At 41.6% G+C, this 25220-nt stretch overlaps 2 protein-coding genes across 4 annotated transcripts in view; one reads left to right on the top strand and one right to left on the bottom strand.

Moving 5' to 3' along the window:
- LOC139578934 (SLAM family member 5-like) overlaps positions 1 to 25220 on the top strand; it is a 209514-nt gene that overhangs the window by 116107 nt on the left and 68187 nt on the right. The gene's annotated exons all lie outside the window — the stretch shown is intronic.
- Positions 16750 to 22576, bottom strand: LOC139577915 (signaling lymphocytic activation molecule-like). The gene is made up of 5 exons (XM_071405040.1): positions 22561 to 22576; positions 21973 to 22251; positions 21716 to 21832; positions 21233 to 21303; positions 16750 to 20333 (listed from the first exon to the last, which is right to left on the bottom strand). The coding sequence occupies exons 1-5, from the start codon at positions 22574 to 22576 to the stop codon at positions 20217 to 20219; spliced, it is 600 nt and encodes a 199-aa protein (XP_071261141.1). The 3' UTR covers positions 16750 to 20216.

The raw sequence follows: 25220 nt of genomic DNA, 5'->3' as shown, positions 1-25220 counted from the left end.
TTAGTCATTTAAATGATTTGTTAATTTCATTTTACCAAACTGTTGCTCAAAATGCAACTCTTTCAGAAAGATAACCAAAGAGAGAACATTTAATGATTGAACTCATTAGTCTTTGGTTTTTAACACCTTGCAGTTCTTATGTTGCCACGTGACTGTTTTCAGAGGATTGTGGGTAATAAATAAAAACTGACTGACACAATGTGTGCTGCATCCAAAGTGATATGCTACTACGCAAATTTTTCACAGAGCCACCAGTCATAAGCTTTAAGAGATTTCCTACCCTAAATTACAAACTAGTCCACAGCTACCTTCCTGGTGACTCTCAAAAAACGTGGCTAGATCACAAACCCAGGGGCTCTTTTAAATGCAACCACTGCAAAAATATTGCACAGAAAAATGATTTTGTTGAAACAGAGTATTAAGTTAAGCATTAAATGTAAAGCCACTCATGTCATCTACAGATTGGAATTTCCACAGTGCAAGGTATTCTACATTGGATGGACAAAGACACAAGTACGCCATACGAGTAGGCAATGAAGACTACCCCCATGGCAAGGCACTACAAGTCCTTACACCATGGCGACCCTGCCTCCCTACAAGCTATGGGTATTGATTATGTTTCCGGCTTCATTTAGAAAAGGAGACCGTCTTAAACAGCTAAACCAAAGGGAAAGCTTTTGTATTTACAAACTACAGGCCAGTAAGTACCTTGGTTTAAATGAAGATGAGGATTTCTCACCTTTCCTGTAGTCGTGAGGGGCCCCTTTGCTGTCATCTAGTGGACATATTGCTTTATTGCCCTCAACATGTTTAGACTCCTTGTTTGTTATGTTCTAGTGTACTGTACGGTAAAATAGATGGCTCTCTTATTCTTACCACTTAGCCCTGTCATAGTTAATGTTCAAACTTTTTTTGGGGGGGGGGGTCCGATGCTTGTAGCCTGAATTTGCATTTTGAAAACACATCTACAGTATTTCACTTTTTAATATGTATAGTATTGCTTACTAGGTGTTGTCCAATGAATTCTGTAACAAATCCCTCTTCAAATCTGGGTTGATTGAAAAATGCTGTTCTAAAGAGGATATTGTGTTATCTTTGTACTCCCTGACGAAGGCCATGCATTTCCATTGAATATGCTATACAAAAAAAGTCATATTAATAAATTATATGAAGGGTGCCTTGGTCCTCCTTTCTTTTTAATGTTGTATGCATGTTTGGAGAAAGACAAGTATATTTAGATATTAGTATTAAGCTTGTGCGATGAGGTGCAATGGATCATAATGAACGGATATCAAAACTGTCAGGCAAATTAATGTTCAATGAGGACAGCACCCATTCCCACATCCAAGATTGTGAGACCGAGAGAGAGTGATGGGAAGAACATGAGCTTCAGTAAGGTGGGCTTTGTAGCATTTATAGCTATGGTTGTCAATTATACTGCAGATATGGATCGAAAGTCACAGAAAATAGAGGTTGTGGCAGCGGCAGAGAAGCACTTAGGATTGCAGGGATTTTTATTGATGAACATATTACCTTTCTATACCGAACATCTGCCTTGGCCGACTCGGGGAGTTATAGGGCTTGGGGGAGTTATAGGGAAAACAAAAACACTCAAAGATATTGGTTTTGCTACGTATTCCAAACTGTATCAGACATGTGTGTGTCCTGTTCTGGACTATTCAGCAGGAGTGTGGGGTGCTAAGAGGTATTTTAAAAACAAACAAACAGAGCAGTACATTACTTTTTAGGTGTCCACAAGTTTGCACCTACACTTGCAATAACTGGGGACATGGGCTGGAAACCCTGTGAGGTGAGATGGAAGGCGTGTATTGTGAGACTTTGGAATAGACTGTTGGATATGCCAACTGTCAGAATAGCAAGTACAGTTGTTCAATGGGATCTATTCATAGGGGGAGCCTGGGCAACTGAAATGTCTGACCTTTTCCAACAGTCTGACTGAACGTCTGTACGAAAATCAAATTAAGGGAGACACTGTTGATGTAATATGAAAAAAAATGGGTGGAGGAGATTAATAATAAACTCAAATTGAGAACCTTTTGTTTGATTAAGAGTGAATTCGTGTGAGAGATATTATGTATAACCTGCCTAAAAGCAAATACAGTGATCCCTCGCCACTTCGCGGTTCACTTATCGCGGATTCGCTATTTCGCGGATTTTCATAATGCATTTTTTTTTTTTTTTTGGTGCATTGTGCTCTGCATTCTGATTCGCTAAAAACTCACTCCCGCTTCTTGTATCAAAACATGCTACGAATTGTGCTATCATTTTGTCGTCTCGTGCAGTTATGTGTACGTACATAAAACAGCTTGGCAAATTTACATTAAGTTGGCCAAATTATCTTGTAATTTCGAACATCTCCTAAACCCATAATGTCGACGAAACGGCCTACACGTGAGTCACTGTATTTGTATACATGTAATAGTTGCTAATTGTAAAAAAAAAAAAAGTTTTCTATTTCGCGGATTTCACTTATCGCGGGTCATTTTCGGAACGTAACCCCCGCGATAAACGAGGGATTACTGTAAATACCAGAGGAAAGTGGAAAGCCTACATGAGAAAGCCTAATGGATGATGCTATCAAATCATATGGATTTATTTTCGACATCCTAGAAAAGATAGTTGAAAGTTTGATATGTTCAAGTAAAGCATCGTAAAACCTCTGCAAGCTCCTTGCAGTTGCCCTTGTTGAAAGAACTTTCCCTCTCGTCCTGTCCTCTATCGATGCAGCTTTTTCCCAGAAGCTTGAATCTGATGTGGGCATTTATATGCTTCCTGTTTTTGTTTTGCCGTTTAGCTGAATAATCAACGTTCTTCAGGTCACTGTACCCACCTTTCAACCAAGGTTCAGAATTTCCAAAAATCAGGCTTGGCCAGCAATACAGATGAAAGTCTCCCTGTTAACCAGCTATACTTGACACCAGTTGGTATTGAACGCCCTCACGTTTCTATCCTTCTTCATGAAACTGATCTCAGGCAGCGATCGACCCTCGCTTTTAATTTGCACATTTTCCGTGTACTTCAGAGAATGAAAGGAGTTCTTCAACCACAAACAAATCGAAATATCCCAAAAATGCTCAACTATCCCTCTTCACTCTTAATCTTTATCTAACAATGTCACCAAGCTTCTCAACACATAGAACCCCCATAACGCTCTGTGACACAATCCCAATACAACACACTAGGTTCGTTCTCTGATCCAAATTATATGACTGGATGGATAACATGTCAGTTCATACTGCAAAAGCTTTGATTGGTTGGAGGACAACCACCAGAAGTGGTCATAATTATAATTACCATGTAACGGTTTCCGGTTTGGAGCGTGCAGTCGCAATTCCGCGTCGCTCCACAGGTAGTTTTACCATTTTCATTCATTTTCATTACAGTACAACGGTTTGATTTGTTTGATCTTAACGAGCTACATATCCGTCTTTGTATCAAAGATAATTGAGTAGTTATTGGGGTTATTGAGGTTCGCTAGCCAGCTATTTTCGTCCGAACGTAACAACGTAGTCAACACTGCTAGCTAGCTAGCTAGCCAGCTAGCCACCGAGTAGCAGCACAGCAGCATAGCAGCACTGGAGAAACGATTACATTACAACGGAACGACTTGATTAGTGTAGTGTTAGCTGGCTACACAGTTCTCTTTGCTATCTTTGTATCTGAGATAATTGTGTAGCTTAGAGTTGGTTAGAGTAATTATTCGGTTAACTAGCCAGCTATTTTCGTAACGTAACGTAGTCAACACTGCTAGCTAGCCAGCTAGCCACCGAATAGCAGCATAGCAGCTCTGGAGCTCTGGAGAAACGATTACATTACAACGGAACGACTTGATTAGTGTAGTGTTAGCTGGCTACATAGTTGTCTTTGCTATCTTTGTATCTAAGATAATTGTGTAGCTTAGAGTTGGTTTGAGTAATTATTCGGTTAACTAGCCAGCTATTTTCGTCCACCGCCCTGCGCTTCCGTCTCCTACCTAGTCAACACTGCTAGCTAACACTGCTAGTTAGCCAACTTCTACCGAATAGCAGCACTGTAGAAACTCACACTACAACTTACATTACAACGGAACGACTTGATTAGCGTAGTGTTAGCTAGCTACATAGTTGTCTTTGCTGTCCTTGTATCCAAGATAATTGTGTAGTTTTTGAGAAATTGTCGAGGTTACCTAGCCAGCTACACGTTCAAACAAAGTCAACAACGCAGCCACTGCTAGCCAGCCTACTTCACCGCCAGCAGTACTATATCATTTTAGTCAATGAGATTTTATTTTATTTTTGCAACGTAAACTTAACTTCCTGAACACAGTGTAGTCCACTTGTCATTCTAATCTCCTTTACATTAGCGTAGCCTCTTCTGTAGCCTGTCAACTATGTGTCTGTCTATCCCTCTTCTCTCCTCTCTGCACAGACCATACAAACGCTTCACACCGCGTGGCCGCCGCCATTCTAACCTGGTGGTTCCAGCGCGCACGACCCACGTGGAGTTCCAGGTCTCCGGCAGCCTCTGGAACTGCCGATCTGCGGCCAACAAGGCAGAGTTCATCTCAGCCTATGCGTCCCTCCAGTCCCTCGACTTCTTGGCACTGACGGAAACATGGATTACCACTGACAACACTGCTACCCCTACTGCTCTCGCCTCGTCTGCCCACGTGTTCTCGCACACCCCGAGAGCTTCTGGTCAGCGGGGCGGTGGCACTGGGATCCTCATCTCTCCCAAGTGGACATTCTCTCTTTCTCCCCTGACCCATCTGTCTATCGCCTCCTTTGAATTCCATGCTGTCACAGTTACCAGCCCTTTCAAGCTTAACATCCTTATCATTTATCGCCCTCCAGGTTCCCTTGGAGAGTTCATCAATGAGCTTGACGCCCTGATAAGCTCCTTTCCTGAGGATGGCTCACCTCTCACAGTCCTGGGTGACTTTAACCTCCCCACGTCTACCTTTGACTCATTCCTCTCTGCCTCCTTCTTTCCACTCCTCTCCTCTTTTGACCTCACCCTCTCACCTTCCCCCCCTACTCACAAGGCAGGCAATACGCTTGACCTCATCTTTACTAGATGCTGTTCTTCCACTAATCTCACTGCAACTCCCCTCCAAGTCTCCGACCACTACCTTGTATCCTTTTCCCTCTCGCTCTCATCTAACACTTCCCACACTGCCCCTACTCGGATGGTATCGCGCCGTCCCAACCTTCGCTCTCTCTCCCCCGCTACTCTCTCCTCTTCCATCCTATCATCTCTTCCCTCTGCTCAAACCTTCTCCAACCTATCTCCTGATTCTGCCTCCTCAACCCTCCTCTCCTCCCTTTCTGCATCCTTTGACTCTCTATGTCCCCTATCCTCCAGGCCGGCTCGGTCCTCCCCTCCTGCTCCGTGGCTCGACGACTCACTGCGAGCTCACAGAACAGGGCTCCGGGCAGCCGAGCGGAAATGGAGGAAAACTCGCCTCCCTGCGGACCTGGCATCCTTTCACTCCCTCCTCTCTACTTTCTCCTCTTCTGTCTCTGCTGCTAAAGCCACTTTCTACCACTCTAAATTCCAAGCATCTGCCTCTAACCCTAGGAAGCTCTTTGCCACCTTCTCCTCCCTCCTGAATCCTCCTCCCCCTCCTCCCCCCTCCTCCCTCTCTGCGGATGACTTCGTCAACCATTTTGAAAAGAAGGTCGATGACATCCGATCCTCGTTTGCTAAGTCAAACGACACCGCTGGTTCTGCTCACACTGCCCTACCCTGTGCTTTGACCTCTTTCTCCCCTCTCTCTCCAGATGAAATCTCGCGTCTTGTGACGGCCGGCCGCCCAACAACCTGCCCGCTTGACCCTATCCCCTCCTCTCTTCTCCAGACCATTTCCGGAGACCTTCTCCCTTACCTCACCTCGCTCATCAACTCATCCTTGACCGCTGGCTACGTCCCTTCCGTCTTCAAGAGAGCGAGAGTTGCACCCCTTCTGAAAAAACCTACACTCGATCCCTCCGATGTCAACAACTACAGACCAGTATCCCTTCTTTCTTTTCTCTCCAAAACTCTTGAACGTGCCGTCCTTGGCCAGCTCTCCTGCTATCTCTCTCAGAATGACCTTCTTGATCCAAATCAGTCAGGTTTCAAGACTAGTCATTCAACTGAGACTGCTCTTCTCTGTGTCACGGAGGCGCTCCGCACTGCTAAAGCTAACTCTCTCTCCTCTGCTCTCATCCTTCTAGACCTATCGGCTGCCTTTGATACTGTGAACCATCAGATCCTCCTCTCCACCCTCTCCGAGCTGGGCATCTCCGGCGCGGCCCACGCTTGGATTGCGTCCTACCTGACAGGTCGCTCCTACCAGGTGGCGTGGCGAGAATCTGTCTCCGCACCACGTGCTCTCACCACTGGTGTCCCCCAGGGCTCTGTTCTAGGCCCTCTCCTATTCTCGCTATACACCAAGTCACTTGGCTCTGTCATATCCTCACATGGCCTCTCCTATCATTGCTATGCAGACGACACACAATTAATCTTCTCCTTTCCCCCCTCTGATAACCAGGTGGCGAATCGCATCTCTGCATGTCTGGCAGACATATCAGTGTGGATGACGGATCACCACCTCAAGCTGAACCTCGGCAAGACGGAGCTGCTCTTCCTCCCGGGGAAGGACTGCCCGTTCCATGATCTCGCCATCACGGTTGACAACTCCATTGTGTCCTCCTCCCAGAGCGCTAAGAACCTTGGCGTGATCCTGGACAACACCCTGTCGTTCTCAACTCACATCAAGGCGGTGACCCGTTCCTGTAGGTTCATGCTCTACAACATTCGCAGAGTACGACCCTGCCTCACACAGGAAGCGGCGCAGGTCCTAATCCAGGCACTTGTCATCTCCCGTCTGGATTATTGCAACTCGCTGTTGGCTGGGCTCCCTGCCTGTGCCATTAAACCCCTACAACTCATCCAGAACGCCGCAGCCCGTCTGGTGTTCAACCTTCCCAAGTTCTCTCACGTCACCCCGCTCCTCCGCTCTCTCCACTGGCTTCCAGTTGAAGCTCGCATCCGCTACAAGACCATGGTGCTTGCCTACGGAGCTGTGAGGGGAACGGCACCTCCGTACCTTCAGGCTCTGATCAGGCCCTACACCCAAACAAGGGCACTGCGTTCATCCACCTCTGGCCTGCTCGCCTCCCTACCTCTGAGGAAGTACAGTTCCCGCTCAGCCCAGTCAAAACTGTTCGCTGCTCTGGCACCCCAATGGTGGAACAAACTCCCTCACGACGCCAGGTCAGCGGAGTCAATCACCACCTTCCGGAGACACCTGAAACCCCACCTCTTTAAGGAATACCTAGGATAAAGTAATCCTCCTAACCCCACCCCTCCCCCTTAAAAGAGTTAGATGCACTATTGTAAAGTGGTTGTTCCACTGGATTTCATAAGGTGAATGCACCAATTTGTAAGTCGCTCTGGATAAGAGCGTCTGCTAAATGACTTAAATGTAAATGTAAATGTAATGTACAGTACCAGTCAAAAGTTTGGACACAAATACTAATTCCAGTGTTTTTGTTTATTTTTACTATTTTCTACATTGTAGAATAATAGTGAAGACATCAAAACTATGAAATAACACATATGGAATCATATAGTAAACAAAAAAGTGTTACACAAATACAAATATATGCCATATTTGAGATTCTTCAAAGTAGCCACCCTTTGACTTGATGACAGCTTTGCACACTCTTGACATTCTCTCAACCAGCTTCATGAGGTAGTCACCTGGAATGCATTTCAATTAACAGGTGTGCCTTGTTAAAAGTTAAGTTGTGTAATGTCTTTCCTTCTTAATGTGTTTGAGCCAATCAGTTGTGTTGTGACTGTAGGGGTGGTATACAGAAAATAGCCCAATTTGGTAAAAGTGCATAATATTGCAAGAACAGCTCAAATAAGCAGTGACATAAGTGACAGTCCATCATTACTTTAAGACATGAAGGTCAGTCAATCTGGAAAATTGTAGTCACAAAAACCATCAAGCGACATGATGAAACTGTCTCTCATAAGGACCACCACAGGAAAGGAAGACCCAGAGTTACCTCTGCTGCAGAGGATACGTTCATTAGAGTTACCAGCCTCAGAAATTGCAGCCCAAATAAATGCTTCAGTGTTCAAGTAACAGACACATCTCAACATCAACTGTTCAGAGGAGACTGCTTGAATCATGCATGCTTGAAATCAGGCCTTCATGTCCGAATTGCTGCAAAGAAACCACTACTAATGAGAAGAAGACTTGCTTGGGCCAAGAAACACGAGCAATGGACATTAGACCAGTGAAAATCTGTCCTTTGGTCTGATGAGTTAAGATTTTGATTCCAACCGCCGTGTCTTTGTGAGACTCAGAGTAGATGAACAAATGATCTCCGCATGTGTGGTTCCCACCGTGAAGCATGGAGGAGGACGTGTGGTGGTGCTTTGCTGGTGATTTATTTAGAATTCAATGCGCACTTAACCAGCATGGCTACCACAGCATTCTGCAGCGATACGCCATCCTATCTGGTTTGCGCTTAGTGGGACTATCATTTGTTTTTCAACAGGACAATGACCCAACATACCTCCAGGCTGTGTAAGGGCTATTTGACCAAGAAGGACAGTGATGGAGTGCTGCATCAGATGACCTGGCCTCCACAATCACCCGACCTCAACCCAATTGAGATGGTTTGGGATGAGTTGGACTGCAGAGTGAAGGAAATGCAGCCAGCAAGTGCTCAGCACATGTGGGAAATCCTTCAAGACTGTTGTAAAAGCATTCCAGGTGAAGCTGGTTGAGAGAATGCCAAGAGTGTGCAAAGCTCTTATCAAGGCAAAGGGTGGCTACTTTAAAGAATCTCAAATATAAAATATTTTTGGTTACTACGTGATTCCATATGTGTTATTTCATAGTTTCTACAGTGTAGAAACTAGTAAAAATAAAGAAACCCTTGAATGAGTAGGTGTTTGCAAACTTTTGACTGGTACTGTACGTACATTATATATCTGTATTTCACTTTCAATACATTTGCAAAAATGTCTAAAAACATGTTTTAACTTTGTCATTAGCGGCTTTTAATTTTTTTTTTATTCAGGCTGTAACAAGTCAAGGGGTATTAATACTTTCTGAAGGCACTGTATGCTCTTCAAGAGGTGATGATATTACAACCAAACAATTCAATAAATGTTAACAATCCCTTAAATGTTATGCAGTTGTCAATTGTTTTAGCAGAGCTGTGGTCTCCTTGTCCCCCAGCAGGCAAATCGAAGGCTCTGCACCGTATTGTGACGTCTTATTGATAACGACCTATAGAAAAAATATAAAAATGAAATAGCCTACAGTGCAACAACTCACTATAGTATCGACAGATTTAGTTTTCAGACCATGGTAATCTAAACCAAATTATTGGCACCCTTGACAAAGATTATAAAAAAATACTGTATGAAATAATGGAAATACTGAGCTATATTGTATTTTATACTAATACAATTGCTCAGAGAAAGAGATTTTGTTTATCAAGTCCCCCAAAACATTTTTCAAAAGAAAAAATTGTCAAAACCCTTCAATATCTCACCTTGCAAGGATAACGACCCTGATTCATTTTCTAAAATGTTTTGTCTGGAGACTGAGATAGCCATTGCACATATTGATTTTGTGGTCAGTTTATAATTTCTTTGTGGATTTTGATGTGTGCTTGAGGTTATTGTCTTGCTGGAAGATCCGCTTGTGGCCACGCCTTATTGCAGAGGCAACCAGGTTTTTGGCAAAAATGTATTCGTTCTGGGTAAAGTCCATGATGCCGTTGACCTTAGCAATGGTCACAGGACCAGGGGAAGCAATTAATATCCCCATTACCAGGGCCGTAACCAGGGTTTGAGTTTTAGTGAGGACAGGAATAAGGGGAATGTCCCCCCCCTGCCCCCGCAGGATTTCTTTTGGAAAGTTAAAGCTCATTTACTGCATTTCTATACAATAAAATAAACTTTAAAATGCTATTTGGAGAACAGCAAAAACAAGCAAAAATTATCCTAGCCATTATCACCTTGGCTGCTGTAAGTTCATTCACCTGATTTGATCAACAGACCATAAGTGTAGACAAGGGTGGGCCTGGGTGGGCCAGAGCCACCCAATCAGATTGAGTGAAAAAAATACAACTAAATTGTCAGTGTTCCAAATGGGACATTATTTGTCTTTTTACCTAAACACAGTACTTAACTTAGGCAGGAGCTCACCAGAACTGAGTACCGGCACCTCACATTTTCCTCTGCTAAGAGTTCCTGCAAATTTTCTCTGTCTGCATTAACAAGGACAACACACAGGTCTTTCCATCATTGTATGCTTTTTGTGTTCAAATTAACTCAAGCTTACGGACCATGTCAAATGTGATATAGCGAAGCATCTGAGTGAGTTAGGTGAGCAATTACGCAGCTACTTTCCCGAAACGGATGACACAATCAACTGGATTCGTTATCCCTTTCCTACCCTGCCTCCAGTCCACTTACCGATATCTGAACAATAGCCTCATCGAAATTGCAACAAGCGGTTCTGTGATCATTGAATTTAATCAGAAGCCACTGCCAGATTCTGGATTGGGCTGCGCTCAGAGTATTCTACCTTGGCAAATCTCGCTGTTAAGACACTGATGTCCTTTGCAACCACATACCTATGTGAGAGTGGATTCTTGGCCCTCACTAGCATGAAAACTAAATACAGGCACAGACTGTGTGTGGAAAATGATTTAAGACTGAGACTCTCTCCAATACAACCCAACATTGCAGAATTATGTGCATCCTTTCAAGCACACCCTTCTCAGTTATTCACAACAAATACAGTTTTATATGTAAGATGGCTAAATAAAGAGTAAAATTATTGTGCGCTGACCCTGGTGCTAGAGGGGGTACGCAGCTGGAGGTTGGTAACCACTGTAGTAGGGTATTGTGTATGCTATGCTTTTATGATGAATTAAAATATGATTTGAGTGCCAACATTTTATATAATGTTATACCTCTGAAAAGGGGGAAATATGAGAAAGGATTCACACTGACAGGTAGCATCAACGGCGTATTACATTGTTAGAACTGTAATGTTTGCATTTTGATAGCATTTTAATGTAAACCTATAGGGAAGATAGGCCATGTGGAGATGTACAGATTGAAACATCTTCATTTTTTAAGTTCCTAACTTAGTTCCCACATAGAGCCCCGACCCCAAGTTTGGGAACCAATGTGCTAACTTCTCTCTGCTGACTTCCTCCCTTCCCTCTGTGTCCTCTGCTTCCTCCTGCATGCATTGCAGCCTGCCTTAGAATCACCACTGAGCCCTTCATCAATGTTTGTCTCAGTGTTCTACTCTCTGTTAAGCAAAGTTATTAGGGGGGGGCACCATTGTTCCTGTTCCCAAGAAAGCTAAGGTAACAGCTAAACGACTAACGCCCCGTAGCACTCACTTCCGTCATCATGAAGTGCTTTGAGAGACTAGTCAAGGACCATATCACCTCCACCCTACCTGACACCCTAGACCCACTCCAATTTGCTTACCGACCCAATAGGTCCACAGACGACTAGATCGCAACCACACTGCACACTGCCCTAACCCATCTGGACAAGAGGAATACCTATGTGAGAATGCTGTTCATCGACTACAGCTCAGCATTTAAAAACACCATAGTACCCTCCAAACTCGTCATCAAGCTCAAGCGATCAAGACCCTGGGTCTCGACCGCGCCCTGTGGAACTGGGTCCTGGACGTCCTGACGGGCCGCCCCCAGGTGGTGAGGGTAGGTAACAACATCTCCACCCCGCTGATCCTCAACACTGGGGCCCAGAAGGGTGCGTTCTGAGCCCTCTCCTGTACTCACTGTTCACCCACGACTACGTGGCCATGCACGCCTCCAACTCATTCATCAAGGTTGCGGACGACACTACAGTGGTAGGCTTGATTACCAACAACAACGAGACGGCCTACAGGGAGGAGGTGAGGGCCCTCGGAGTGTGGTGCCAGGAAAATAACCTCACACTTAACGTCAACAAAACAAAGGAGATGATTGTGGACTTCAGGAAACAGCAGAGGGAGCACCCCTCTATCCACATCGACGGGACAGTAGTGGAGAGGGTAGTAAGTTTTAAGTTCCTCAGTGTACACATCACGGACAAACTGAAATGGTCCACCCACACAGACAGCGTGGTGAAGAAGGTGCAGCAGCAGCGCCTCTTCAACCTCAGGAGGCTGAAGAAATTCGACTTGTCACCAAAAGCACTCACAAACTTCTACAGATGCACAATCGAGAGCATCCTGTCGGGCTGTATCACCGCCTGGTACGGCAACTGCTCCCCCCACAACCGTAAGGCTCTCCAGAGGGTAGTGAGGTCTGCACAACGCATCACCGGGGGCAAACTACCTGCCCTCCAGGACACCTACACCACCCGATGTCACAGGAAGGCCATAATGATCATAAGGACAACAACCACCCGAGCCACTGCCTGTTCATCCCGCTATCATCCAGAAGGCGAGGACAGTACAGGTGCATCAAAGCAGGGACCAAGAGACTGAAAAACAGCTTCTATCTCAAGGCCATCAGACTGTTAAACAGCCACCACTAACAATTAGTGGCTGCTGCCAACATACTGACTCAACTCCAGCCACTTTAATAATGGGAATTGATGGAAATTTTAAAAAATGTATCACTAGCCACTTTAAACCATATCACTAAATATAATGTTTACATACGCTACATTACTCATCTCATATGTATATGTATATACTGTACTCTATATCATCTACTGCATCTTGCCATCTTTATGTAATACATGTATCACTAGCCACTTTAAACTATGCCACTTTATGTTTATATACCCTACATTACTCATCTCATATGTATATACTGTACTCTATACCATCTACTGCATCTTGCCTATGCTGTTCTGTACCATCACTCATTCATATATCTTTATGTACATATTCTTTATCCCTTTACACTTGTGTGTGTATAAGGTAGTAGTTGTGGAATTGTTAGGTTAGATTACTTGTTGGTTATTACTGCATTGTCGGAACTAGAAGCACAAACATTTCGCTACACTCGCATTAACATCTGCTAACCATGTGTATGTGACAAATACAATTTGATTTGATTAGAACTTAGTAGTGTATTTTTTTGCTCCTCCTGAGGTAGCCTCAGTTTAATGTTAGCTTCTTACTTCATCCTGCTGGCTGGCTAAGTAATACTAGCCAGAGCCCTTCAACATTACTGCAATACAAGTATCTGGAAGCAGCTAGCCACCTGACTGACTGACATATCTATATGCGACTATTTACCAGTTGTGCACTCCAGAGGAGGTTTTGGGAGGAGCTATAGGAGGACTGGCTCATTGTAAAGGATGGAATGGAATTAGTGGAACGGAGTCAAACACGTTGTTTCCATGTGCTTGGTGTGTTTGGTACCATTCCATTTCATGGCCCCTCCTTCTACAGCTCCTTCCACCAGCCTCCTCTAGTGCATTCATTCTATGAGAGTCTGTTTTAGATTATTTCGGGGATGTCTGTGGACACAGCAGGAGTTGCGGGACAGTTTTAAAATTACCTTTTGTCCTTTTAAGAACACTGCAAAGATTCCTGGGTACACCACAACTGCTGCTGGAATAAGAGTATAGTATCTTCTTCCATGCCTCATCTTTGTTGTGTGGTGTTGTGTGTGTGAAAAACAAATACAGTACATTACATACATAGTGCACCTCACATAATACAAGGTAATGAAAACTGAAACAGTTGAAGAAGCAGCAGATATTCTTCCTGGGATCCACAATTTCAAGTATATAATTGTATAAGTTCACAGTGAAATTCAAAATGTTCTCCAATAGAAGGTGCTCTTGACCAATCTAAGCTCAGGTTCATCACAATACAACAAGTCTACTAAGCCCTTGTCTCAAGAGAGATATATACAATAGTGTATTGAGCTCAGAGCTGATGGCAATAAAGGATAATGATTTATCTTACCTTGCTCATCTCCCGGGTCTCCATCTTCACAGGGTGTAGTGATGTTAATGGTGATGGTCTGTTTAGTGACAGGACTGGCAGCTAACCAGCTGTAAATGGAGTTGTAATGTTCTCTCCCTACCTCCAGAGGGAATGAGAGGTTAGGTTAGTGGTGAGATCTGGGGCCTCATTTATAAAACTATGCTGAGGATTCAGTCAAAAGGTGGCGACCAGACGAAACAGAAAGTGCTTACTCACAAAAATATTCTGATTTATAAGAGTGCGCAAACACGTCCCACACCGGTTTCACTTTAAAAATCACAATCAAATTGAAATTTGGCGCACGTGAAGCCGCATACAAACATGGTCTCTTTTGTTTTCTTGAGTAAGGCTGCTCCAAAATGCAGGTTTTTCAGCCTAGGTCAGTGCTTTCTGGTGGTGGGGCAAGCCAGCAAAAAATAGGAGCATTAGCTCAGTGTTCTGTCACTCATGGGGACACTACGCCACCACATGTCATAGTTTGTACATCTCAATTGTCAGTAGAAACCACATTTGTTTAAGCAAGTCAGCCTTATCAGCTATGTTTTTTTAAAGGCAGTAAATGAGGCTGAATGAACTGTTTCGCTGCCAGACAAGGCTCCACTGATAGCCAGGTGTAGCAGTGGTAAGGTGTTGGGACTGGAGTCACAACATTGCAAAATCTGAACTTTGTGGAAAAATACATCACATAAATACACAGAATGATAAATGAAGCACTCATGTTTTCTGACCAAATGTGATTAAAAATGTCATTGGCATGGCATAATTTACAAGACATGTTTTAATATAAAAAAATATAAATTGGCACAATAATGCATGGCCACAGTCCAAATGTAAAAGCATAGAAAGGTTTGAGAACATTTTGCTGACACATGATTTAAGTTACACTTACAATATACAGTACACTGGCTCAGAGTACAAAATCATTTAGTATGTACAGTACAGTCTACAGTATGCTGAAATATAAAAACATTCAACCACTAGATGTGGAAAATACATTAGAAGAAAAACATTGTTTCCTTGAAAGCAATGCTTGAAATGTAATAGGATTAGTCATCATTCTTTTCAAATTATAAATGTACAGCTGCCTGGCATTAAAAGTAACAGGTCAAACGTCCCAAATACAATTACAGTGGTCTCTCCTAGACCCCAGAAGTAGGCTACATTTGGTAGCATGACATAATACAGAACATTAATAGATGAGAACAGCTCAAGGACAGAACTACATCAATAAAAAAGGCACAGCCTACATATCAATACATACACACAAATTATCTAGGTCAAACATTAAAACCAGAATCTGGAGGTTGTGTGTCTCTGGATAAATTATGCCAATCTCAAACTCTTGAGTGCAACTTTGGCTGCAAAGACTGACAGTTTTCACAGGTATATTGTAGCAATACATTGTTTGTTTACAAAAACTCAAATGACAACAAAAATATAAACAATGGGGTAAACTTAAACCATATTGTGGGTTGTGATAAGGTAAGAATATTTTTCAAGTATACAGTTGAAGTCGGAAGTTTACATACACTTAGGTTGGAGTCATTAAAACTCGTTTTTCAACCACTCCACACATTTCTTGTTAAATTGACGACGTTATTGTCCGGTTGAAATATTATCGATTATTTAGGCTAAAAACATCATTTGACATGTTTCTATGAACTTTACGGATACAATTAGGATTTTTTTGTCTTCCTGTTTTGACTGCGTTTGAGCCTGTGGATTACTGAAGACAACGTGCGAACAAAACTGAGGTTTTTGGGTATAAAGAGACTTTATCGAACAAAAGGAACATTTATTGAGTAAATGAATGTCTGCTGAGTGCAACCATATGAAGATCATCAAAGGTAAGGGATTAATTTTATCTCTATTTCTAAATTGTGTAACTGTTCTACCTGGCTGGCTACTGTTTGTAATGATTTGTCTAGTGGGCTATGTTCTCAAATAATCGTAAGGTATGCTTTCGCCGTGAAGCATTTTTTAAATCTGACACCGTGGTTGGATTCACAAGCAGTTAAACTTTAAACATATGTAAAATATGTTTTGTTTTCTGAATTTTTATAATGAGTATTTCTGTATTTGAATTTGGCGCCTAGCAGTTTCACTGGCTGTTGAAGAGGTGGGACGCTACCGTCTCACGTGCCCAAGAGAGATTAACAAAGTATCGTTTTGGATATAAGTCCGTAAGGACATCTACTTTGTGCATGACACAAGTAATTTTTCCAACAATTGTTTACAGACAGATTCTTTAACTTATAATTCACTGTATCACAATTCCAGTGGGTCAGAAGTTTACATACACTAAGTTGACTGTGCCTTTAAACAGCTTGGAACATTCCAGAAAATGATGTCATGGCTTTATAAGCTTCTGATAGGCTAATTGTCATTGTTTGAGTCAATTGGAGGTGTGGATGTATTTCAAAGCCTATCTTCAAACTCAGTGCCTCTTTGCTTGACATCATGGGAAAATCAAAAGAAATCAGCCAAGACCTCAGAAGAAAGATTGTAGACTTCCACAAGTCTGGTTCATGCTTGGGAGCAATTTCCAAACACCTGAAGGTACCACGTTCATCTGTACAAACAATAGTACGCAAGTATAAACACCATGGGACCACGCAGCCATCATACCACTCAGGAAGGAGACACGTTCTGTCTCCTAGAGATGAACGTACTTTGGTGCGAAAAGTGCAAATCCATTCCAGAACAACACCAAAGGACCTTGTGAAGATGCTGGAGGAAACAGGTACAAAAGTATCTATATCCACGGTAAAACGAGTCCTATATCGACATAACCTGAAAGGCCGCTCAGCAAGGAAGAAGCCACTGCTCCAAAACGCCATAAAAAAGCCAGACTACGGTTTGCAACTGCACATGGGGACAAAGATCGTACTTTTTGGAGAAATGTCCTCTGGTCTGATGAAACAAAATTAGAACTGTTTGGCCATAATGACCATCATTATGTTTGGAAGAGAAAGGGGAGGCTTGCAAGCCGAAGAACATCATTCCAACCGTGAAGCACGGGGGTGGCAGCATCATGTTGTGGGGGTGCTTTGCTGCAGGAGGGATTGGTGCACTTCACAAAATAGATGGCATCATGAGGAGGGGAAATTATGTGGATATGTTGAAGCAACATCTCAAGACATCAGTCAGGAAGTTAATGCTTGGTCGCAAATGGGTCTTCCAAATGGACAATGACCCCAAGCATACTTCCAAAGTTGTTGCAAAATAGCTTAAGGACAACAAAGTCGAGGTATTGGAGTGGCCATCACATAGCCCTGACCTCATCCTATAGGACATTTGTGGGCAGATCTAAAAAAGCATGTGCGAGCAAGGAGGCCTACAAACCTGATTCAGTTACACCAGCTCTGTCAGGAGGAATGGGCCAAAATTCACCCAATTTATTGTGGGAAGCTTGTGGAAGGCTACCCAAAACGTTTGACCCAAGTTAAACAATTTACAGGCAATGCTACCAAATACTAATTGAGTGTATGTAAACTTCTGACCCACTGGGAATGTGATGAAAGATATAAAATATTAAATAAATCATTCTCCACTATTATTCTGACATTTCACATTGTTAGGGCTAGGGTCCTTTTTCCAGAATATCTGCCTGACTGGCGTGCTGAAAGTAAACTGCCTGTTACTCAGGCCAGAAGTCAGGATATGTATATTATTGGTAGCATTGGATAGAAAACATTTTGAAGTTTCTAAAATTGTTAAAATAATGTCTGAGACTATAATACAATTGACATGGCAGGCGAAAATCCGAAGAAAAAACGACCAGATATTTCTTTTTTTTTAAGACCCAGGCTCTTATAATGGAAAGCTATGGGTCCTATGTAATTCCGGCTCCCAGATTGCAATTCCTATGGCTTCTACTAGATGTCAACAGTCTTTGTCCAATGTTTCAGTCTTGTTTCTTCAAAAACGAGTAAGAATTTTTTGTTTTTGTATAGAGACCACCGGAACAATATCAGTCTTTCGACGCGCGACGACGTGCGCTTACTAATTTTACTTTCCTATTGAACATACTACTTTCCATATGAAATATTATAGTTTATTTATATTTTAGGGTACCTGAGGATTAAATAGAAATGTCGTTTGACTTGTTTGGATGAAGTTTAGCGATAGCTTTTTGGTTTCCTTTGTCTGCACGTTGAACGCGTGGATTACTGAAATCGATGGCGCCAACTAAACTTTTTGGGATATAAAGAAGGATTTTATCTAACAAAACGACCATTCATGTTGTAGCTGGGACCCTTGGGACTGCAAACGGAGGAAGATTTTCAAAAGTAAGTGATTTATTTAATCGCTATTTGTGATTTTGTGAAGCCCGTGCTGGTTGAAAAATATGTTGATGTGGGGCGCCGTCCTCAGACAATCGCATCGTAGGCTTTCGCTGTAAAGCCTATTGTAAATCGGACAACGCAGTTAGATTAATAAGAATTTAGGCTTTTAAATGATATAAGATACTTGTATGTTCATGAATGTTTTAATATTGCGATTATTTATTTGAATTGCACACCCTCCAATTTCACCGGATGTTGTCGACTAGTCGTAAGAAGTTTTTAAATAAAGTGGTGATCCTAACTGACCTAAAACATAGATTACTAGGATTAAATGTCAGGAATTGTGAAAAACTGAGTTTAAATGTATTTGGCTAAGGTGTATGTAAACTTACGACTTCAACTGTAACTGGGCGGCAGGTAGCCTAGTGGTTAGAGCATTGGACTAGTAACCGGAAGGTTACTTTGCAAGATAAAAATCTACAGTTCTGCCCCTGAACAAGGCAGTTTACCCACTGTTCCTAGGCCGTCATTGAAAATAAGAATTTGTTCTTTACTGACTTGCCTAGTTAAATAAAGGTAAAATAAAAATAAAATAAATATGGGGGATTGACGACCATTTAACATTAGGAAATATCAAAGACTGTATAACTTTATATGAAAGGTATAGGTAAATCTGCCTTAATATATTGAAGGTCAGTTAAAAAAAGCTTAGTAAACAAATCTTTTTTAGTTTGAATATGTCATAAGATTATTTTATAATAGTGAAATGTGAATTATATTATCTTAATATTCAGTCTCGGTAAATACTATTAAAATGAAAGCCTCCAGTGCAACAATTTACTATGGTATCAGTAGATTTGGTATTTTTTCACAGTTATATACTGTATGTTGGCTAACGTAAGTGGAGCACAAAATGCTCTAATAGAAGGAGTGTCTGCAGGAGCGTGCAGGAGGGAGTGATTGTAACCCTCCCCTAACAACACTGGGCCAATTGTGCACCTCCCCATGGGTCTCGACAGAGACTGGACACGAACCAGGATTTCTAGTGGCAAAGCTTAGACCACTGCCCCACTCGGGAGGCCCGAGTGATTGTATTCTTAAGATATGATGACCTATATACTGTGTAGATAAGGACAAGCAGTAAATGGTCCATCATAATAAACTAACCTGTTGATTCCGTACATTAAAACTGCATGAACACAGTTGTAGTCAAAGCAAGATCTGAACTACACTTAATCACGTCTGCATTTTGTGAAAAGCAATAAGAGTAAAATGTCACCAAAGATCATTTTCTGAGTCAAAATGCAAATCAAGATCGACCACTCAAAAATGTTTCAATAGAATCTACATGGTGAGAATATAATCTTGTGGACTTTTTGTTTCCAACGTAGCCTAACAGCCTTTATCTCACCAAACATCTGCTTTTTATATACACCGCTGCTATTTACTGGCAAGCTAAACAATGACAAGCTACTAAAAGATACAGGAGAGGCACCTACATGTTAAACAACAGAACAGACAATACTGAAAAGAAGCTTTGGCCCAGTAATAGCATAGCAAACACACTAGTGAATTGTATTAAGAGGTTCCATTTGTTTTAACCTATACATTGGGACAATGGGCACTTGAAAAAAGGGATCATCCTACTAATAACCCTAGGCATAGCTATTGAATTTGTCTGTATCAGTTAATCTCATCGAGGCCCCAATTCAACAAAAGACTGAGAATGACCAACATAGGAAGTTTGAAATGATAGCGCAATGGTTAAATGGGAATCTTCTCCAATAACAACTGTGACTCCATTAGGTTTCCTAAACTAATATTTACTATAATTCTGTCTCAACGTCCACTTTAGGATGTAACGCCTTCTCTTGGATGTGAATTATCATGTCACCCTCTCAGAACCTTCCTGTTTTGCTCCTTCATGCAGTGTCAACATCCTCTCTGGCAGCCATGCGATGTAACTGGAGTGTATCATAAACTGTCAGGTTAGGGTTGTCTCTAAGCGGATCCACTTCTGCTATACCTGTTCGCTCCTCCTAGACAGGGAGAGGGAGGGAGGTAGGGAGGAAAGGATTGAGAGGGACAAGGAAAGAGGGGGGTGTAGGAAAGCAACAACAAAAAAGTAAAAATGATAATATGTTACGTTATTAGATACTTTGTACCAGAGGAAGGAAACAAGACAGGTCTGATGCTCTCTTGCCTATTCTCATTGTTCTGCAGTAAGTAACTCAGTCAACACATCTAGAACCATTCCTAAATCTAGTGGGAGGAACCATGAAGCCAAGCTTAAAAGTCCACTGACTTGGCAAATACTGTAAAAGACACGGGAAGATCAAAGGCTTTGCTATACTGAACAAAAATATAAATGCAACAACTTCAAAGATTTTACTGAATTACAGTTCATTAAAGGACAATCAATTTAAATAAATTCATTACGCTCTAATCTATGGATTTAACATGACTGGGCAAGGGTGTAGCAATTGGTGGGCAAGGGAGGGCATAGGTGCACCCACATGGGAGCCAGGCCCAGACAATCAGAATGAATTTTTCCCCACAAAATGGCTTTTTTACCGACAGAAAAAGCCCCCCCCAGACGACCCACAGGTGAAGAAGCCGGATGTGGAGGTCCTGGTTGGTATGGTTACATGTGGTCTGCAGTTGTGAGAAAAGTTGAATGGGTAGGTGTGTCCTAACGTTTGACTGGTACTGTATGTACAATATGAAGTGTGGCTTCTCATTGTGCAACCCAACCATATCATATGGGCAAAACTGGTTGCAGTGACATCAGGCCGGTTATCAAACTCAGGTGGTCTGTGAAACTCAAGACCACATTAACACACTGGCACAGAGCTAAAGCCTACAGTTGTAGACATGAGGCTTCTAAAGCTGCTGTATTACATCTCATATGTTAATCAGCCTGTAGCATTATCGTTACCTGGTTATCTGCTGGTTTAATGTGGGTTATCTCTGCATAGTGAATGTCATCTTGCTCTCTTTCGGGTGAATCTATAAAGGCAAATAAAGTAAATTAAATATACAGTGTGGGTGGGAGTAACTGACAGATATGCACAAATGCTCACCCCCAATACAGGTTCTTAAAACACTAAGGACTCATGGGTGCCTGTGTCTGTACTAGCAGTGGTTTAAGCACCAGAGAACCTATAAAGTAAATATTGTCAGAGTGTGCATGTGCCTTCTGCTTTTTCAACATTTAGAGAAGTGGTCTGAGATAATGCAACTGTCTGACCAAGCAGAGGAAGTGTGGAAGATACACCACTTCATTTGACCTGCATCCGTTGTTCAGGCAAACATTTCCTACGTTTTCCAAATCACTATCCATGATAATTAATAAAGGTTGTGCACAACATGTTTTGACTTTGACAAGGAGAATGACCTCACCCCGTTAAAAGATTAATACCTGTATGTGAGTGTCCGTTTCTCCTCTTAAGATATATTGCAAGTCCAACAAGTCCTGAGGCAACCAAAACGCAGATTACAGCAATAATAAGACAACCTTGAGTCCTCTCATCACCATCTAAAGTAAAAAGAAAGAAAACAATATTTTAATTAAAACAGTGTTTCATAAAATGAGCTCTACCATACTTATTGTTTCATATAGAAGTTGGTATTGTCTGGATATCTGCAATGTAACATTGCTACTGTACATGTGTTTACCTGTCACCTTGGAGGGATCACTCTCTATACAGGGATTTGGAACAACAGCTGTCTCCTTGCTGACTGGGTTGGCAGCCTCACATCTGTAAGAGTCTATGTTCTGTTCATCCACCTTGAGAGGTAGAGAGAGGGTGATGTTGAGGTCAGGGCTGCTGGTCTGGTTGAGTATCTCCTCTCCTCTGTACCAGGACAGGGTCACCTCTCTCCCGTTCTCCACAGAACACACCACTGTACAGGAGCTGTTGTCATTGACCGTCACCTGAGGTTTGGACAGAACATCTGGAAGACAAATAATGAAAAAATGTGAATTAGTGAAATTGAACTTATCTTTCAAGTGGCAAAGATCAGTTGGTACATCCATTTTTGGACTTATAAATGAATGATATGTACTCATTGATTCTTGAAGAATATTTAAAATTGCCTCATGACCTTAGTCCCCATCAGAGAACCCATAAGCTTGTTTTACTCTGGTGTTTGTAAACAAAGACATTGTAAACAAACACTATATAACTATAAACTACAATCTTTATATAATGGCTGATCAGTCCTTGCATCCATAGCTCTGTCTATGAATTTGAGAGTGGTTACATTTCTCCAGAAACATCCCTCAGCTTTTTACCGAACCAATAAAGCAACAGCTTTAGTATTGTTTCTACTGCTCATTGCCACTTTAATGATTTTGTAATTTACTGCACACACACACACTTACAGTACACAGTAAGCTGAAATGTATGTGTTGTCTTCCCTTCATCTGTATTCTCCACAGTATAAACCCCAGAATCGTCGATTTGTAGGTCTGACAAAGTGAAGAATCCAGTGACATTGTTCCAGTGAAGGCGGGTTTTCAATCTCTTCTCAATGTAGTTAGGAGTTTGATTACCAGGGTACACGTGTGCAATATTGCGAAGGTCTCCATAAAGTAAATTGCCAGACTTCAACACCATCACTGGAAAACAGTGAATCTTTCCCACAATGCCTTTCACCTGGGAAGTCTCAGGCTGAGCTGAATGCTGGGCTGAGCAGAGTACTGTGGAGAGAAAGAGAGACTCAATATCAAAGCACTGATTTAAATATCATAGTTATTCTCTAATATCAATGTAGCAAATTTCAGTTTCTCGATTGCTTGTTTTACTTCTAAAAAATTAACAATCAGCCCCAAACTGTAAGCACGTTGGCCAAAATGACACATTTAATTTGCAAAATTCATCAAGACTCTCAAAACATTAAATACATGACTCAAAATCAACTACCTCCATCAAAACATACAACTTGTTATCTAATGATATCTTATCTTACTTGGTCCATTCTTGCAAACAGCAACTCAGAGGTGAGTGACCTCTTTAAATCCATGAATAAGGACTGATTGCTGAGTGAACAATTGTGTAAAGAAGTTTTGCATGCGTGCAGAAGAGGTTCACATTCATGGGAGTAATTTGTATCAGTGTCTTTTGTAGAGAGTTGTTTACTGTTTTGCAAACATTTGCTTAGTATTTGCACTTACAGTTTTGCAAAAAATAATGTTGTGCTCCTTAGGTTATTATGGAGATCAGTTTCATTAAAAGTTTCATTGAAAGTGTTTTAGCGACCGAGAAACTGTAAAGGCCTGATGTGATGGTGACGGTTAGGAAAGAAAGTATACACTCTTACAAAAAATGGTTCCAAAAGGGTTATTTGGCTCTCCCCATAGGAAAACACTTTTTGGTTCTAGGTAAAACCCTTTTTGGTTCCACGTAGAGCCCCCTGGGATAAATGTTCCTAAACCAAGGGATAGGGACAGCTGAAGAACTGTTTTAGGTTCTACACACCGAAATTAAGTAAACATGGAAATAAAGACTATCTCAGCAAATTCTTCTTCTGCTGTTAATGGCACAATTTCTGAAATGCCATCATTGTAAAAAAAAAAATCTATCCTTTATTACTCAATAAATAACATCCTACTTCTATACTCCAGAAAGAGAAAAACATAGTTCGGCTGTTGCATCACTATTTAAATCAATGCTGCTACTGTTTTAATTTCGTAAAGCAGCTTGTGTTTCTTAACCAGGCAAAGAGAGAGTCGCCTGCGCGATGTGTAGCCGATAATCAGAGTGGAGTCTGTCTGCCTTTCTGCCCACACTCAAAGCTTCCTCTGCAGCTCACAAGCTGATGTACAACATCTTTCCTTCTGCTGAACAGAACTGCGTTGCGCAGACACGGAAAAGCTCTCAATCTCTCAAACTATTGTCCAGTCCATTTAGTAGTCAGATTTTAGTAGCAGAGATAATTTAGTCAAGTTTCGTTTTAGTAAACTGAAATGAAAAACATTTGTTCTTGTTCTTGGTCTCTTTAGCCAGTGTTTGACGAATATTTTAGTAATTATTTTTGTTGACGAAATTAATACTGATCCAAACAATGTACCACTTAATAAAATACTTCAAAGTACTATTAAAAGTCATTTTTGGGGGGTATCTGTAATATAAGGAATTTGAAATGATTTAGACTTTTTCTTTTGATACTAAAATATATTTTAGAAATTTCATCTACTTTTGATACTTAAGTATATTTCTGACCAAATACTTCTAGACTTTTACTCAAGTAGTATTTTACTGGGTGACTTTCACTTTTACTTGAGTCATTTTCTATTAAGGTATCTTTACTTTGAGTGAAGTACGACAATTCGGTACCTTTTCCACCTCTGCTTAATTTAAAACCAGTGATGCTGCCGAGATGTTGCAATGTCCTGGTCTGAAGCCTGACTGATGCTCATTTAGAATATATTTTGTAGCTAGCAAAGATCTAAGCTGACAGTTGATTAGAGATTCAACAATTTTGTCAAACTGGTCCTGACTAAAAAACACTTTCAATGTTCATTCTTAATTTGTGTCCGGAAACCAGCCCTATGTGTCACATTGACGTGAGACTCTGTGTTTCTCTATGTCTATTTGTTTCCTGCTCATCCAACATAACACACACTGACATACAAAAACAAAGAATAGACTATAGCTTTATACACTGTTTAATAAAGTGTTAAAACACAAGTATTTTGTAAAAAGAAAAAGCTATTGCATCTAGCTGCCACAATTTTGCGAGTGTCAGAAACACCTCAAACTGTTATGTTAGGCTTTAGGACTATGTTAATAACAAACATAATCATAAAAGAACGTGTACACGCATTATAATGGCCAGAACCTACAGTAGGCATATAACAAAATATGAACTTATTGACTCTCCTCTTCAGCTCATGCCACAGGTTTTCTATGGGGTTTAGG

Source organism: Salvelinus alpinus, chromosome 6, assembly GCF_045679555.1.
Source record: "Salvelinus alpinus chromosome 6, SLU_Salpinus.1, whole genome shotgun sequence".
In the NCBI taxonomy this organism is placed as follows: Eukaryota; Metazoa; Chordata; class Actinopteri; order Salmoniformes; family Salmonidae; genus Salvelinus; species Salvelinus alpinus.
Note: the sequence above shows the minus strand (reverse complement) of the source record. Positions and strands in the feature narration are given on the sequence as shown.

Bases quoted from the DNA above. Each gene is read 5' to 3' on its own strand.
- LOC139577915 (XM_071405040.1), bottom strand. The intron at 21,833-21,972 runs GTAAACACATGT...TTTTTACTTTAG, and splicing joins TGATCCCTCCAAGGTGACAG to ATGGTGATGAGAGGACTCAA. The intron at 21,304-21,715 runs GTATTAATCTTT...TTGCCTTTATAG, and splicing joins AAACGGACACTCACATACAG to ATTCACCCGAAAGAGAGCAA.